General features: G+C 39.9%; 1 protein-coding gene across 1 annotated transcript; it reads right to left on the bottom strand.

Annotated features, from left to right (window-relative positions):
• Nucleotides 1-1,322: 1,322 nt before the first annotated feature.
• Nucleotides 1,323-1,907, bottom strand: LOC138901642 (rRNA-processing protein EFG1-like). Its single transcript, XM_070189421.1, has one exon. It carries the CDS (start codon nt 1,905-1,907, stop codon nt 1,323-1,325), a length of 585 nt encoding a protein of 194 aa, XP_070045522.1.
• Between the last annotated feature and the right edge of the window lie 10,071 nt (nt 1,908-11,978).

Raw genomic sequence — 11,978 nt, forward strand, 5'->3', positions numbered from 1 at the left:
TTTATTTCGAGTTCGAGTAAGCACTCACTCGACTACTATGCCTACGGGCTACAATATGTCGAGTTCGAATCGTTCACTCAACTACTAAGCCTACGGGCTACTTTTATTTCGAGTACGATCAAGCACTCACTCAACTACTATGCCTACGGGCTACATTACTTCGAGTTTGAATCATTCACTCGACTACTAAGACTACGGGCTACTTCTATTTTGAGTTAGAGCAAGCACTCACTCGACCATTACGCCTACGGGCTACATTACTTCGAATTTGAAATCACTCACTCAACTATTAAGCCTACGGGCTACATTACTTTGAGTTCGAATAACTCATTCGACTACTAAGACTACAGGCTACATTACATCGAGTTCGAATCACTCACTCGACTACTAAGCCCACAGGCTATTTTTATTTCTAGTTCGAGCAAGCACTCACTCGACTACTATGCCTACGGGCTACATTACTTCGAGTTCGAATCATTCACTCGACTACTAAGCCTACGGGATACTTCTATTTCGAGTTTGAGCAAGCACTCACTCGACCATTACGCCTACAGGCTACATTACTTCGAGTTCGAAACTTTCACTCGACTACTAAGCATACAGACTACTTCTATTTCGAGTTTGATCAAGCACTCACTCGACCATTATGCCTACGGGCTACATTATTTCGAGTTCGAAATATTCACTCGACTACTAAGCCTACGAGATATTTTTATTTCGAGTTCGAGCAAGCACTCACTCGATCATTACGCCTACGGCTATATTACATCGAGTTCGAAACATTCACTCGACTACTAAGCCTACGGGATATTTTTATTGCGAGTTCGAGCAAACACTCACTCAATCATTACGCCTACGGGCTATATTACATCAAGTTCGATTCATTCACTCAACTATTAAGCCCACATGCTATTTTTATTTCGAGTTTGAGCAAGCACTCACTCGACTATTACGCCTACGGGCTATATTACTTCGAGTTCGAATCACTCACTAAACTAATAAGCCTATGGGCTACATCACTTCAAGTTCAAACAATCACTCAACTCGACTACTAAGCCTATGGGCTACCTTATTTCAAGTTTGAGTACGCACTCATTTGGCTATAAAAGCTACGAAGTCCAAATTCGATCAAATTGCCTAAATCCTTATGAAAATAATCATAAGGCATGAATAAAATCTTCACAAGGCAGGAAACAAAACAGAAGCAAGTCAGTAAAAGAAAAAGATATCTATATATATATATATATATATATATATATATATATATATATATATACACCCAAGATTGTTTACATGATTGATTACAACATAGAAACTAAGGGCTAAGTTTCTTGGTTATCTCCGAGAGCGGTCTCTTCTCTATTGGGCTCCCCCCCATTCTCGGACCCGCTCTTACTCCCATCATCATTATCATCATCATCATCATCATCATCATCGGAAGCCAAGGCTTCAGCATCGGCCTCGAGTTTTTTAGCTCTTTTTATCTCTTCAGCGAGATCGAAACCTCGAGCATGGATCTCCTCGAGGGTCTCCCTCCAAGATCGGCACTTGGCAAGTTCAGCAACCCAATGTGCTTGAGTATCGACGGTCTCGGTTGCCTCTCCTGCTTGGACCTGGGCATCTTCAGCATCAACCCGATAGACGGTCACGAGTGCATCTGCATCGTAATTTGCCTTTTCGGCGTTAGATTCAGCCTTGGCTAGTTCATAGGCCAACCGAGCCTCGAGCTCCTCTGTTCTTCTTGCTTGAACTGAGCTTTTCTCCTTCATAATATGAAGTTGGTTTTTGGCCGATGATAATTGGGCTCGAGCAACTTCTTTCTCTACAACAAAGCGATCCATACCTTCTTTCCACTTCAAAGACTCCGCTTTTATCACATCGACCTCCTCATGGAGTTTCCTGATCATCTCAATTTTTTACTACAGCTGTGAGACCGAAAAACTAGCCATCGTTCCGGTATCGAGCCCATAGGCTTTTAAAAGTATCATTACCTGCTCGGACAGATCGGTCTGATCTTGGTAAGCCTTGGCCAACTCAGCTCGGAGATCTTTTATTTCCTCTCCCCTTTGCCGTAAGAGGATTTTAAGGGAGTTCCTCTCCTCCGTAACCCGTTAAAGGTCGGCCTCAAATCGACGCAGCTCGGTTCAGGACCGAAAACATGCTTCTCGATGAACTGTTGTGGCCTACAAAGAAAGAAGAAATGAAGTTAGAAAAGAAAACCAATTATAATGGTAATACCAACAAAATAATTTAAGGCTTATCTGATTCAAAGCCTGCTGCACTCTGTGAAAAAGATCCGATGTGTCACTTGTACCAGTAGCATCCTCGACATCGGTAAATAGGTCACGAAAAGGGTCATCTCCATCATGAGGCATGTTTAGTTCGAGAGTCCCCAAATCTTGGGCTTCCCGAATCGCCCCTACGGAAAAAACAGGAAAGGTGGGCGAGTCTTCGATTGCTACTTCCCCAAGTTAATCACTTGGAGCATTCTCATCGGTTCGAAGAGATTCGGAAAGAGCCCCTTCAGACATATTCCCCATCCGTTGGCTTCGATGGGAAGCATCTTCGATCTCCAACAACTCGGGGACACTGCCCGAATCTTTCTCCGATATATCCTCAGTTTGAGGCGGAGCCTTATGAACCACTATCGATCCAGCTGCATATGGAACGTCGGTGGTCTTCTTCATTCGGGCCGCCAGCACGAACCCATCATTTTCTTCTTCTTCTTCTTCTTCATCCCTTAGACACAGAACTGATTCTACAGTCAAAGGAATCGTATTCTTGTTCGGCTTACGAGCTGTCCTCTTCTTCGGTTTTGGTTCTTCGGGAACGGAGGCTCCTTTCCTCTTATTATCTTTCACCGACTTTGGGATAGAGGCCGAAGCCTCTTCCTCGATGGACGAGGGCCTCAAAACCGCATCTTGGCCCACACCTACATACAGAAAATTTTATTAAAGTGTATGAAAAGCATCTTGTTCGAACTACCAAAAAATACGAGGAAGGGGCTTACCATGATTTTTGGGCTCCCATCGGCCCTTTGACAAGTCACGCCATAAGCGCTCGACGTATGAGGATGTCGAAACCAGATCCCGTACCTAGTTCTTGAGATCGGGCACTGCGCCGGGCATCCAGGGAACCGCTGCATCAAAAAAGGGGATATCAGTGAGAAAAAAATGAAAGGACAAAATAGTAGGAGATAATAGCAGAATTACACTTACGCTTCATTTTCCACTCCTCGGGGAAAGGAATCTCTTCAGTCGGAATCAGGTCTGAAGTCCTTACTCGAACGAACCTGCCCATCCAGCCTCGATCCCTGTCCTTGTCTATGCTCGAGAACAGAGCCTTGGTAGCTCGACGTTGAAGTTTTATAAACCCTCCTCAAAAAAGGCGAGGACGGTATAATTAGATGAGATGATCGAGGGTGAAAGGCATCCCCTCGATTTTTTTCACCAAGTATCGGATCAAAATAACGATCCGCCAAAAATAAGGATGGACCTGGCCTAGGGTTATTAGGTATTTACGACAAAAATCTATGATAATAGGGTCGAGGGGACCTAACTTGAAAGGGTAAGCGTACACACTTAAAAACCCTCTCACGTGAGTAGTAATATCCTCTTCGGGATACGGCACTACCACTTCTTTATTCCCCCAATTACAATCTTTTTTATATCTGCTCGATAAATCCCCCGGTTATCGAACAAATATATCTCGATACGGGCTCACATCGGCCAGGAACCAACGAACCTTTATCGAGTTTGAAATCGGAGGTAAGAACACACGCTGCCGGAACGCACTCCTCAGGCCGTGGATCCACCAGTGTTTTGTCAGCGGCAGATTGAGAAGAAGAAGCTTTTTCTTTTGGGGGACGGTTTTTGATGTCTTCACCATTTTTTGATTTAAATAAGGTGACAAAGATTTGGTGGTTTAGAAGAAGAAGTTTGCAGAAAAGAGTCACAGATCAGCGAATGCACTCAGAAGAGACAAAGAAAAACTTAAATTATTTTTGAAGATTGAAGAGGTAAAAGTTATAAATAGTGTAAGGAAGGGTTATTTATAGATTGAAGCAATGACGGTTCAATATCAGCGGTGTCCGACCACTGTCTGACATGCATTAAATGCCTTGATAAGCTAAACCGACAGACAACTATCACGGACGTCATGGTCGGGCTCGATACAAACATCATCGCATATCCAATCGAGCCATTGAGAAATCATATCGTTTCTCACCACTTCCTTCCTGAGTAATGAGGGGACTAACTGCATACGGTCAAAATTGATTTCGGCCTTCGTAGGATCGATCGAGGTCAAAACATAATGGATCAAAGAAAGATTTCGTAATATCGAAATGGGTTCCGTAGATGGTATGAACAAGCTTCAGATATCAGGTATAGGTTAAACACCGAGTTTGAAGTCATATTGGAGCTCGGGTTCAAACCAAACTATGACGAGATGATTTTGAGCTTAAGGGGCAGAGACCAACCGGTACAGAGCCCGAATCATCACCTGATTCCGAGTCAACATTGAGCTCTAGAAGCAATACCGACCAGCACCGAGGCCGATCGAGCTCGAGCTTACAGACAAGAGCCGTTGCAAACACACTAAGGGAGAGAATCTCGGTGGAAATTAGGAAAAACCTGATTTATCATGGGTTCTCCACTATGTATTTTTAATTATATCTAAAGTAGGATCCTCCACTATAAAAAGGATGGATACATTTCTGTAGAGGACAGTTCTTTGGCCTACATTGTATTTCAAGCACCATATTCTCCTATATTCAAGAGTTACTCTTTTAAGGTTCATAAATTGATTCATCTTGCTTAGTCCTAAAAATCATCTTATTTACAATATTGTTCATTTTGCATTCTTGGCAATCCCTATTTGATATTTCTGTTTATCCTTACGATTTGTATTAAGATATATCACATATCCTTAGAACCACGTACAAATTCAACTCTATCCGTTTTTCGGATAAACAAAGTATAATAACTCCACATCAACCTGGCCTTCCCATGCAAGATCATGCTTTCCAAAAGCGTTCACTAGCCCAAGAAGCATATTACTTAACTCAACTCATGAAACAAACCTCCAACACACAATACACTATTCGAGTCTATATGAAATGCCAATGCTGAAATCATGGCAAAGACTACCTCAATAAGTGATTTTGAAATCATGCCAATGCCTTGGAGATTTTCATACAAGACTTTGGAATAAGTGATTTTTACTTATTTTTAATATTATTTCAAGAATCTACGTGGATTATTATCACCCAAAACATGAAATTTTGAGGTAATTTTTTTTGGGGGGGGGGGGGGGGGTGTTTCCTATAACTTAAGAGAGTAAAAATTTGGGGTTTGAGCTATGATTTGGACTTGGTTTTGGAATTTAAACATATATTTGGACTCGTGGGATTATCGTTAGTCGGGATCTACCCCTTGACTCGGGTTTTGACCATGTGAGCTCGGGTTGACTTTTGTTTGCTTGTTGGGAGATGGTTAAAGATTTAAGCTTTATTATTTGAAATTGATTCCTATAGCTTTGTTTGATGTTATTGAGTTAGTTTGGCTAGATTCGAGCCGTTTGGAGGCCGATTTGTGACAAAAAACATTTTTAGAGTATTGATTTTGCTTGTTTGAGGTAAGTATCTTGCCTAATCTTGTTGTGAGGGAACACCCTTAGGATGTGACCTTATATGGCTAATTGGAATGTGTAGAAATTACGTATATTCAAGGTGATGAGCATATATATGGGCGCTATGTATAACTTTGACCAAATTGGACTTTAGGATTCTAGTATGCCTGGTTAGGATTGTGTACTCCCTATGATTACCATTTTGATCATTTTGTGACTACGTGAACTCTTGGATAATGTCGGTGACCATGTGTAGACTTTGATATCTTGTTTTGCATGAAACTTGTTATTGTATTGCGTAACCGCCTAATCTAAGTTGCAGTTGTGCATCTTGCACATGCATACACCTTAGCAACTATTTTCCTCAGTCATGAGTACGTGATTTGATATGTATTATGCGTACATATGTATCCTTGTATATATTTTCTGTGATATGAACTGGTTTGGGAGCACATGAGTTGTTTGAGCGGCTATTATGATTATGGCACGTGAGTTGACCGTGCGACATGTGAATAAGAATCCATCCCCCTAGGGGACTCATCTCATGTTTATCCTTGATGACGTACACGCAGATTATGCAAATTGATCAGTGTTTGGACTTTGTATATCTTCTCTATATGCAAGTTCCTTGGATGTATACATGTTGTTACTGCGTATTTTCAATATATGCTAGCCTCAGAATGTATACATGCCTTTTATGCATACTTTTTCCATATGCCGACTTAGTTTCTTAAATGACTCATAGTACGTATCTTCTCTATATGTCAATATTTGGAACTTGATTTGTTGTTCTTGCATATCTTCTCCACATGCTACAATCCTCTCTATATGCACCGTCGATTTACCTGTACTTTATGCTTAGATTCTGGCACTGTTGCCATGTACATAAATATTCATGGATAGTAGAAGTTTGATTATTGAGTATCATTGGTCACTCTCGCCACTACCTCTCCCAGGTTAGTCATGATACTTAATGAGTACATGGAGTCAGTTGTACTCAAACTACACTCTACACTTAATTGTGCAGATCCAGGTGTGGGACCCAACCGAGTGATGAGCTCATTTGATGTTGCTGTTGAAATATGAGGTAGAATTGCATCTCCATCGTAGTCCTTGGCATCTATTTCTACTTCCATTGTTGTTTTGCTTCAGACAATATATTGTATTAGCAGACTTGTACTCATGCATTAGAGCTCATGACTCAATGTTACTAATGGTTGGGGATTTATGTATTGATGCGGTCTTTTTCTATGGTTTTGGATCATCATACCAATTATCTTGACACATCAATCAGGCGTAATACATTACTAATTCTCCGATTCCTCGCCCAAATTAACCTTAATGTCATCCTTTCTCGAGCCATAGCGACCCATATGCACACTTCAATATGGAAACTGTAATAATACACCTATAATAATCCGAATGTTAGTGGTAAGGTACCCTACTTTGACTCTCAACCATATTTACATCATCCGAGAGCTTACAATACTTATTTGCATCCGTGCTCAAGCCTTGGAAAATTAACAAGGAAACCTTGCAAAATTGTCTACTAAAGAGGTAAGGTTCTATCCCCTAGCTTTCAATTTCAAATTTGGGCAGAAGTCGGGTAATGGGAAGTGTGATTCGTGGGTATGGGAGTTGTTCTTTGTGCATGCATGTACCGATATAGATGGTGGGGAGGTCATGGAACTCGTATGGGTAAACTCTTGATGTTGGATTGGTTGTGGGGTGAAGGGAGTTCACCATAGAAGAACCTTGAAATCATATTACACTTTTAAAGCTTGTCCTAAATGGGCTAAACCCATAAACCTCTCCCTAATTATGATTTAATTTTGTCATGTCTCTAATTATATTGAAGTCGCTAGGAGTTTTGGAACATTGTAGTAAATTAAGAAAAGCTCAAGCGAGGTATGTTGGCTAAACATCTCTCAATCAAATTCCATGATGTCCTCGTATGTTTCAAGCGTGATTGGCCCAAGTTCTTATTCTCTCATGATCTGAGCTATTCCTAATATATATTCTGTTATTCTAAATAAGCATTGTGTTGGAAATTATATGCTAAAAATGTGTTTTCATTGCATCTATTACACTATGCTCTCCTTCGGGAAAGTATTCAAGTATGATTTATGAATCAAAGTGCTATGACTTTAATTCATGCTTCATATACAAGATTATTATGTTTAATTTTTGAAAGAAAAGTCAATGTGCTTAAGACTCCTATTCTCTTATTGTTTATAACTCATGATGATGCCTGAAAGTGAAAGAAATGAATATGAAATATCAAATGGGGCCATCATGCCAAGAATGAAAACTACACACGTGGCCAATATTGCCAATCAAATGAAGAGGATGTGTGAAAGACAATGAAATGAACTGTAACTCGTTTTTATAATAAATATGTAAGGAGTATCGTTTAGTCACCGAGGAATGGTAGGTTGATGTCACGCCCCGACCTCGGGGAGCGCGACCGGCGCTCAACCGAGATAATCCGTCCGAGCAAGCCTACTAGATTTCTTTTACCCAAACTCACCCATGAATAACGAGAAGATATATTTTCATTAATTAGATATTAAGGAGATCATGTACACAACACCAATCCATTACTATTAGCTACTTCATTTATAATTCCCCAAAATAATACAATTACACATCTAGTTTAGAAGTGAAACATGTGATACAATTACAACATCATTAGTTTGACCTTCCCAAAACCAAGGTACATCCCACACCATGTCTACGGAGACTCTAACGGGTACCAAAGAGTACTAGGATAGTGCCGGAAATAAGGCCTCGGCTATACCTCAAACACAATACATGAGAAATAAACGATACATGACCCCGATATGAAGTGGGACTCACCCAGTAGTTGAGAGGAGGACGTACTGCTATCACTGATCGATGTTGCCTGCTATGAAAACTCCTGCATCCATTAAAAGATGAAGCGCCCCCAGAAAAAGGGAAGTGAATACATGTGGAATAGTATTCGTATGCAAGGCAGATAGAACAACATATGAAAATACGGTAACTCAAATAAGAGGCAATTAAAGTACATCAAGAGACTATGAAACATCCAATAGAATCAAATTTCAAGTCTTATTATACTTGCATCATTCTAAACTTCTTTTAGGATCAACTGAGCCATATGAACTATACGTGGAATACATAATATAATGCAATTGAAACAATATGTACAAACAAGGCCAATGAAAGTGGCACCTATTTTCTGCGTTAATAAGGCGTCTCACTAGACCGTCCATATCCCTCTCTTATTTTATGCCTATACATTTTATAGACCATTTTTAGTGTTCACATATCATATTATACACTTATGCATCTCATAGACCGTCCATAGTGTTTATTCATACCGTACACCTATTCATTTCATACACAAAACACCTATGCGTTTCATAGACCGTCCATAGGATTCCATACACAATATAGCAACATGTTTCATAGACCATCCATAGGATTTCATACACAATATACCTATGCATTTCATAGACCATCTATAGGATTCCATACACAATCTACCTATGTGTTTCATAGAATGTCCATAGGATTCCATACACATTATACCTATGCGTTTCATAGACCGTCCATAGGATTCCATACATAATATACCTATGTGTTCATAGACCGTCCATAGGATTCCATACATAACATACCTATGCGTTTCATAGACCATCCATAGGATTTCATACATAATCCACCTATGTGTTTCATAGACTGTCCATAGGATTCACAACACATCACTATGCACATAACCATATATAAACTCAAGCGACATTGTAAGGCCCCGTAAACATTTCGCAAAGGAAAATAATATTTCATGGTGCCGAACTAGGCTTACGTATTTGAGGATTGTAGAACTTCTTCGCAGCTTGCAATCTCGACGCAGCTCGGACTTTTTGGGTTGAACAATGCGCTCGTGAGTAAAGGAGATTTTTGGGCAGAAAAATACATTTCTGCGGCATATTATACGATCGCAGAATCACTCTGTAGGCCGCATAATGGCCCCAGAGCGAAGCAATTGAGGCGAGTTTGGAGATCAGGTTTGCGGCGCATTATGCGACCATAGACCAGTTCTGCGGTGCATTATGCGACCGTAGAATAGGTCTGCGGGCCGCATAAGGACCACAGACTAAGTCAGTCATGCCCAGTTCTGAAGGCCAATTATGCAACCCATTCTACGGACCGTAGAATCATTATGCGGTTGCATATGCGACCACAGACCTGTGTCGGGGCAGCCTTTTTCTAATTTTGTAACCCGACCCCATTTTGGTAAATACCCTCTAGGGGTCATTTTAAAGTGTTTTATCTGATATTTTAGAGAGAGGTGGGAGCATTTTAGAGAGACAAAGTGAAGACCTAGTCAATTGTCCATCAATTCTTGTTCAAGGTTTGATGAATTCCCAAGGATTTTGCTAGGGCTTCAAAGAGGTAAGAATTTCTTCCCCCAATTTTTCAATTTCGACTTTGTAGTAAAAGATGGGATATTTAAGAGTATGATTCTTGGGTGTAAGAGTATTAATTATACATGCTAGTACCAATAAGGTTTGTGGGATGATTGTTGAGCTCAAATAAGTAATGATTGGTTTGTGAAATGAAAGAAGCCTTGTAGAAAATTCTTGTAGCCAAATTTGCACACCTAGTGTTTGATAAAATGCTCAAATTAGATGAAACCATGAATATCTTCCTAATTTGTGTTCGATCTTGCTATATCTCTAAATAGATCGAAGTGGCTAGGATTTTTGGAACGTGGTAGTAAATTGAAAGGCTCGAAGCAAGGTATGTTAGCTTAACTCTCTCTTAGAATTGAATCCCACAATATTCATGTAATTTATGTAAGTCTCGAGTGGTTAATTATAAAATTGGATATTCCGAGTAAGTTTGTGTTGAAAGATATATGTTCAATAAGTATCCCAAATGCTTTATTCATGTTATGTTATCAATTGAGGATGTGTTCCAAATATGGGTTCTGCATTAAAAATGTTCGACTTCAAGTCGAGTTCAAATGAAGGATATTATGCCAAATTTTATGAAGAATCTCCATGTGCCTTAGACTCTAAATTGCTCACATATGTACTACAAACCTTGATTTGAATAGTTGTTGTTGTTGTTGATGATGATACAAGAAAGCTAAAAGGTGAGCATGAAATACTAAATAAGGCCAACATCCCAAGAATGATTTTATAATTGTGGCCACTAGTGCCAATGAAATGAAAAGATGTGAGAGAAGTATGAAATAAGATGACTGATATAAAAAGGTTGATGTCTCGAATGAGATGGCCTAGCCGATCGGGTCGTGATCGTACTCCGTCCTAAAGGTACGGTGGTATTGGTATTGAGAGTGATTGTGGTTGATGTCTCTAATGGGATGGCCTAGCCGATCGGGTCGTGATCAGATTCTGTGCTAAGAGTACGGTGGTATTGGTATTGTAAATGATGGTATATCGGTACCTAGGATTTCAACCTTTAAAATATGGAAATTTACTTGAAAATTTATCTGGTTCTTAACTTGATGTTTTAGTATTGTTCGAGGTTTCCATTGATTTTATGATTGTTCCTCCTTGTAATATTATTCATTCTATTGAGAGGGTGTTTAGTTATACATAATAGTGCTATTAGATGATACTAACGTCCCTATTGCTGGGGGCACTGCATCTTTAATGGATGCAGGTGGTTCCATAGCAGGGGACATTGATCAGTGACAGCGATACACCCTCTTCCCAGCTGACTTGGTGCGCCCCACTTCATTCCAGGGTCATGTATCTTTTGTTCTTTGTGTATTGTGTTTGAGGTATAGCTGGGGCCTTGTTGCCGGCATTATCATAGTACTCTTCTTTATCTATAGAGACTCCGTAGACATAGTGTGGGTTATATATTGGTGCTGGTAAAGTCAAACAATGTTATGTTATGTTTGTATTACTTGTTCCATTTCAGACTATGAAAAATGTTTGTAAAATTATAGATTTTAAAATGATGAAACTATTGGTAATGAATTGGTATTGTAGACATGATCACCTTATTGTCTAATTAATGAAAATATGTATTATCTTCATTCATGGGTGAGTTTTGGTAGAAGGAAGTGTAACAGGCTTGCTCGGCCAGATTCACTCAGTTGAGCGTCGGTCGCGCTCCCCGATTTTGGGGCGTGACAAACTTGGTATCATAGCCTAAGGTTTTAAAGTGTCATAGGGTATCTCGTAGTCGTGCCTAGTAGAGTCCTTATTATCGGTGTGTTGTCAACCACATCTATAATTAAGAGGCTACATGGGCATTTAGGAATAATACCCTTCTTTTATGTTCTTAATCGTGCGATAAAGCTGGTTGTAAGATTGTTCCTC

This window comes from Nicotiana tomentosiformis, chromosome 11, assembly GCF_000390325.3.
Source record: "Nicotiana tomentosiformis chromosome 11, ASM39032v3, whole genome shotgun sequence".
In the NCBI taxonomy this organism is placed as follows: Eukaryota; Viridiplantae; Streptophyta; class Magnoliopsida; order Solanales; family Solanaceae; genus Nicotiana; species Nicotiana tomentosiformis.

Bases quoted from the DNA above. Each gene is read 5' to 3' on its own strand.
- LOC138901642 (XM_070189421.1), bottom strand. From the start codon at position 1,907: ATGATCAGGAAACTCCATGAGGAGGTCGATGTGATAAAAGCGGAGTCT.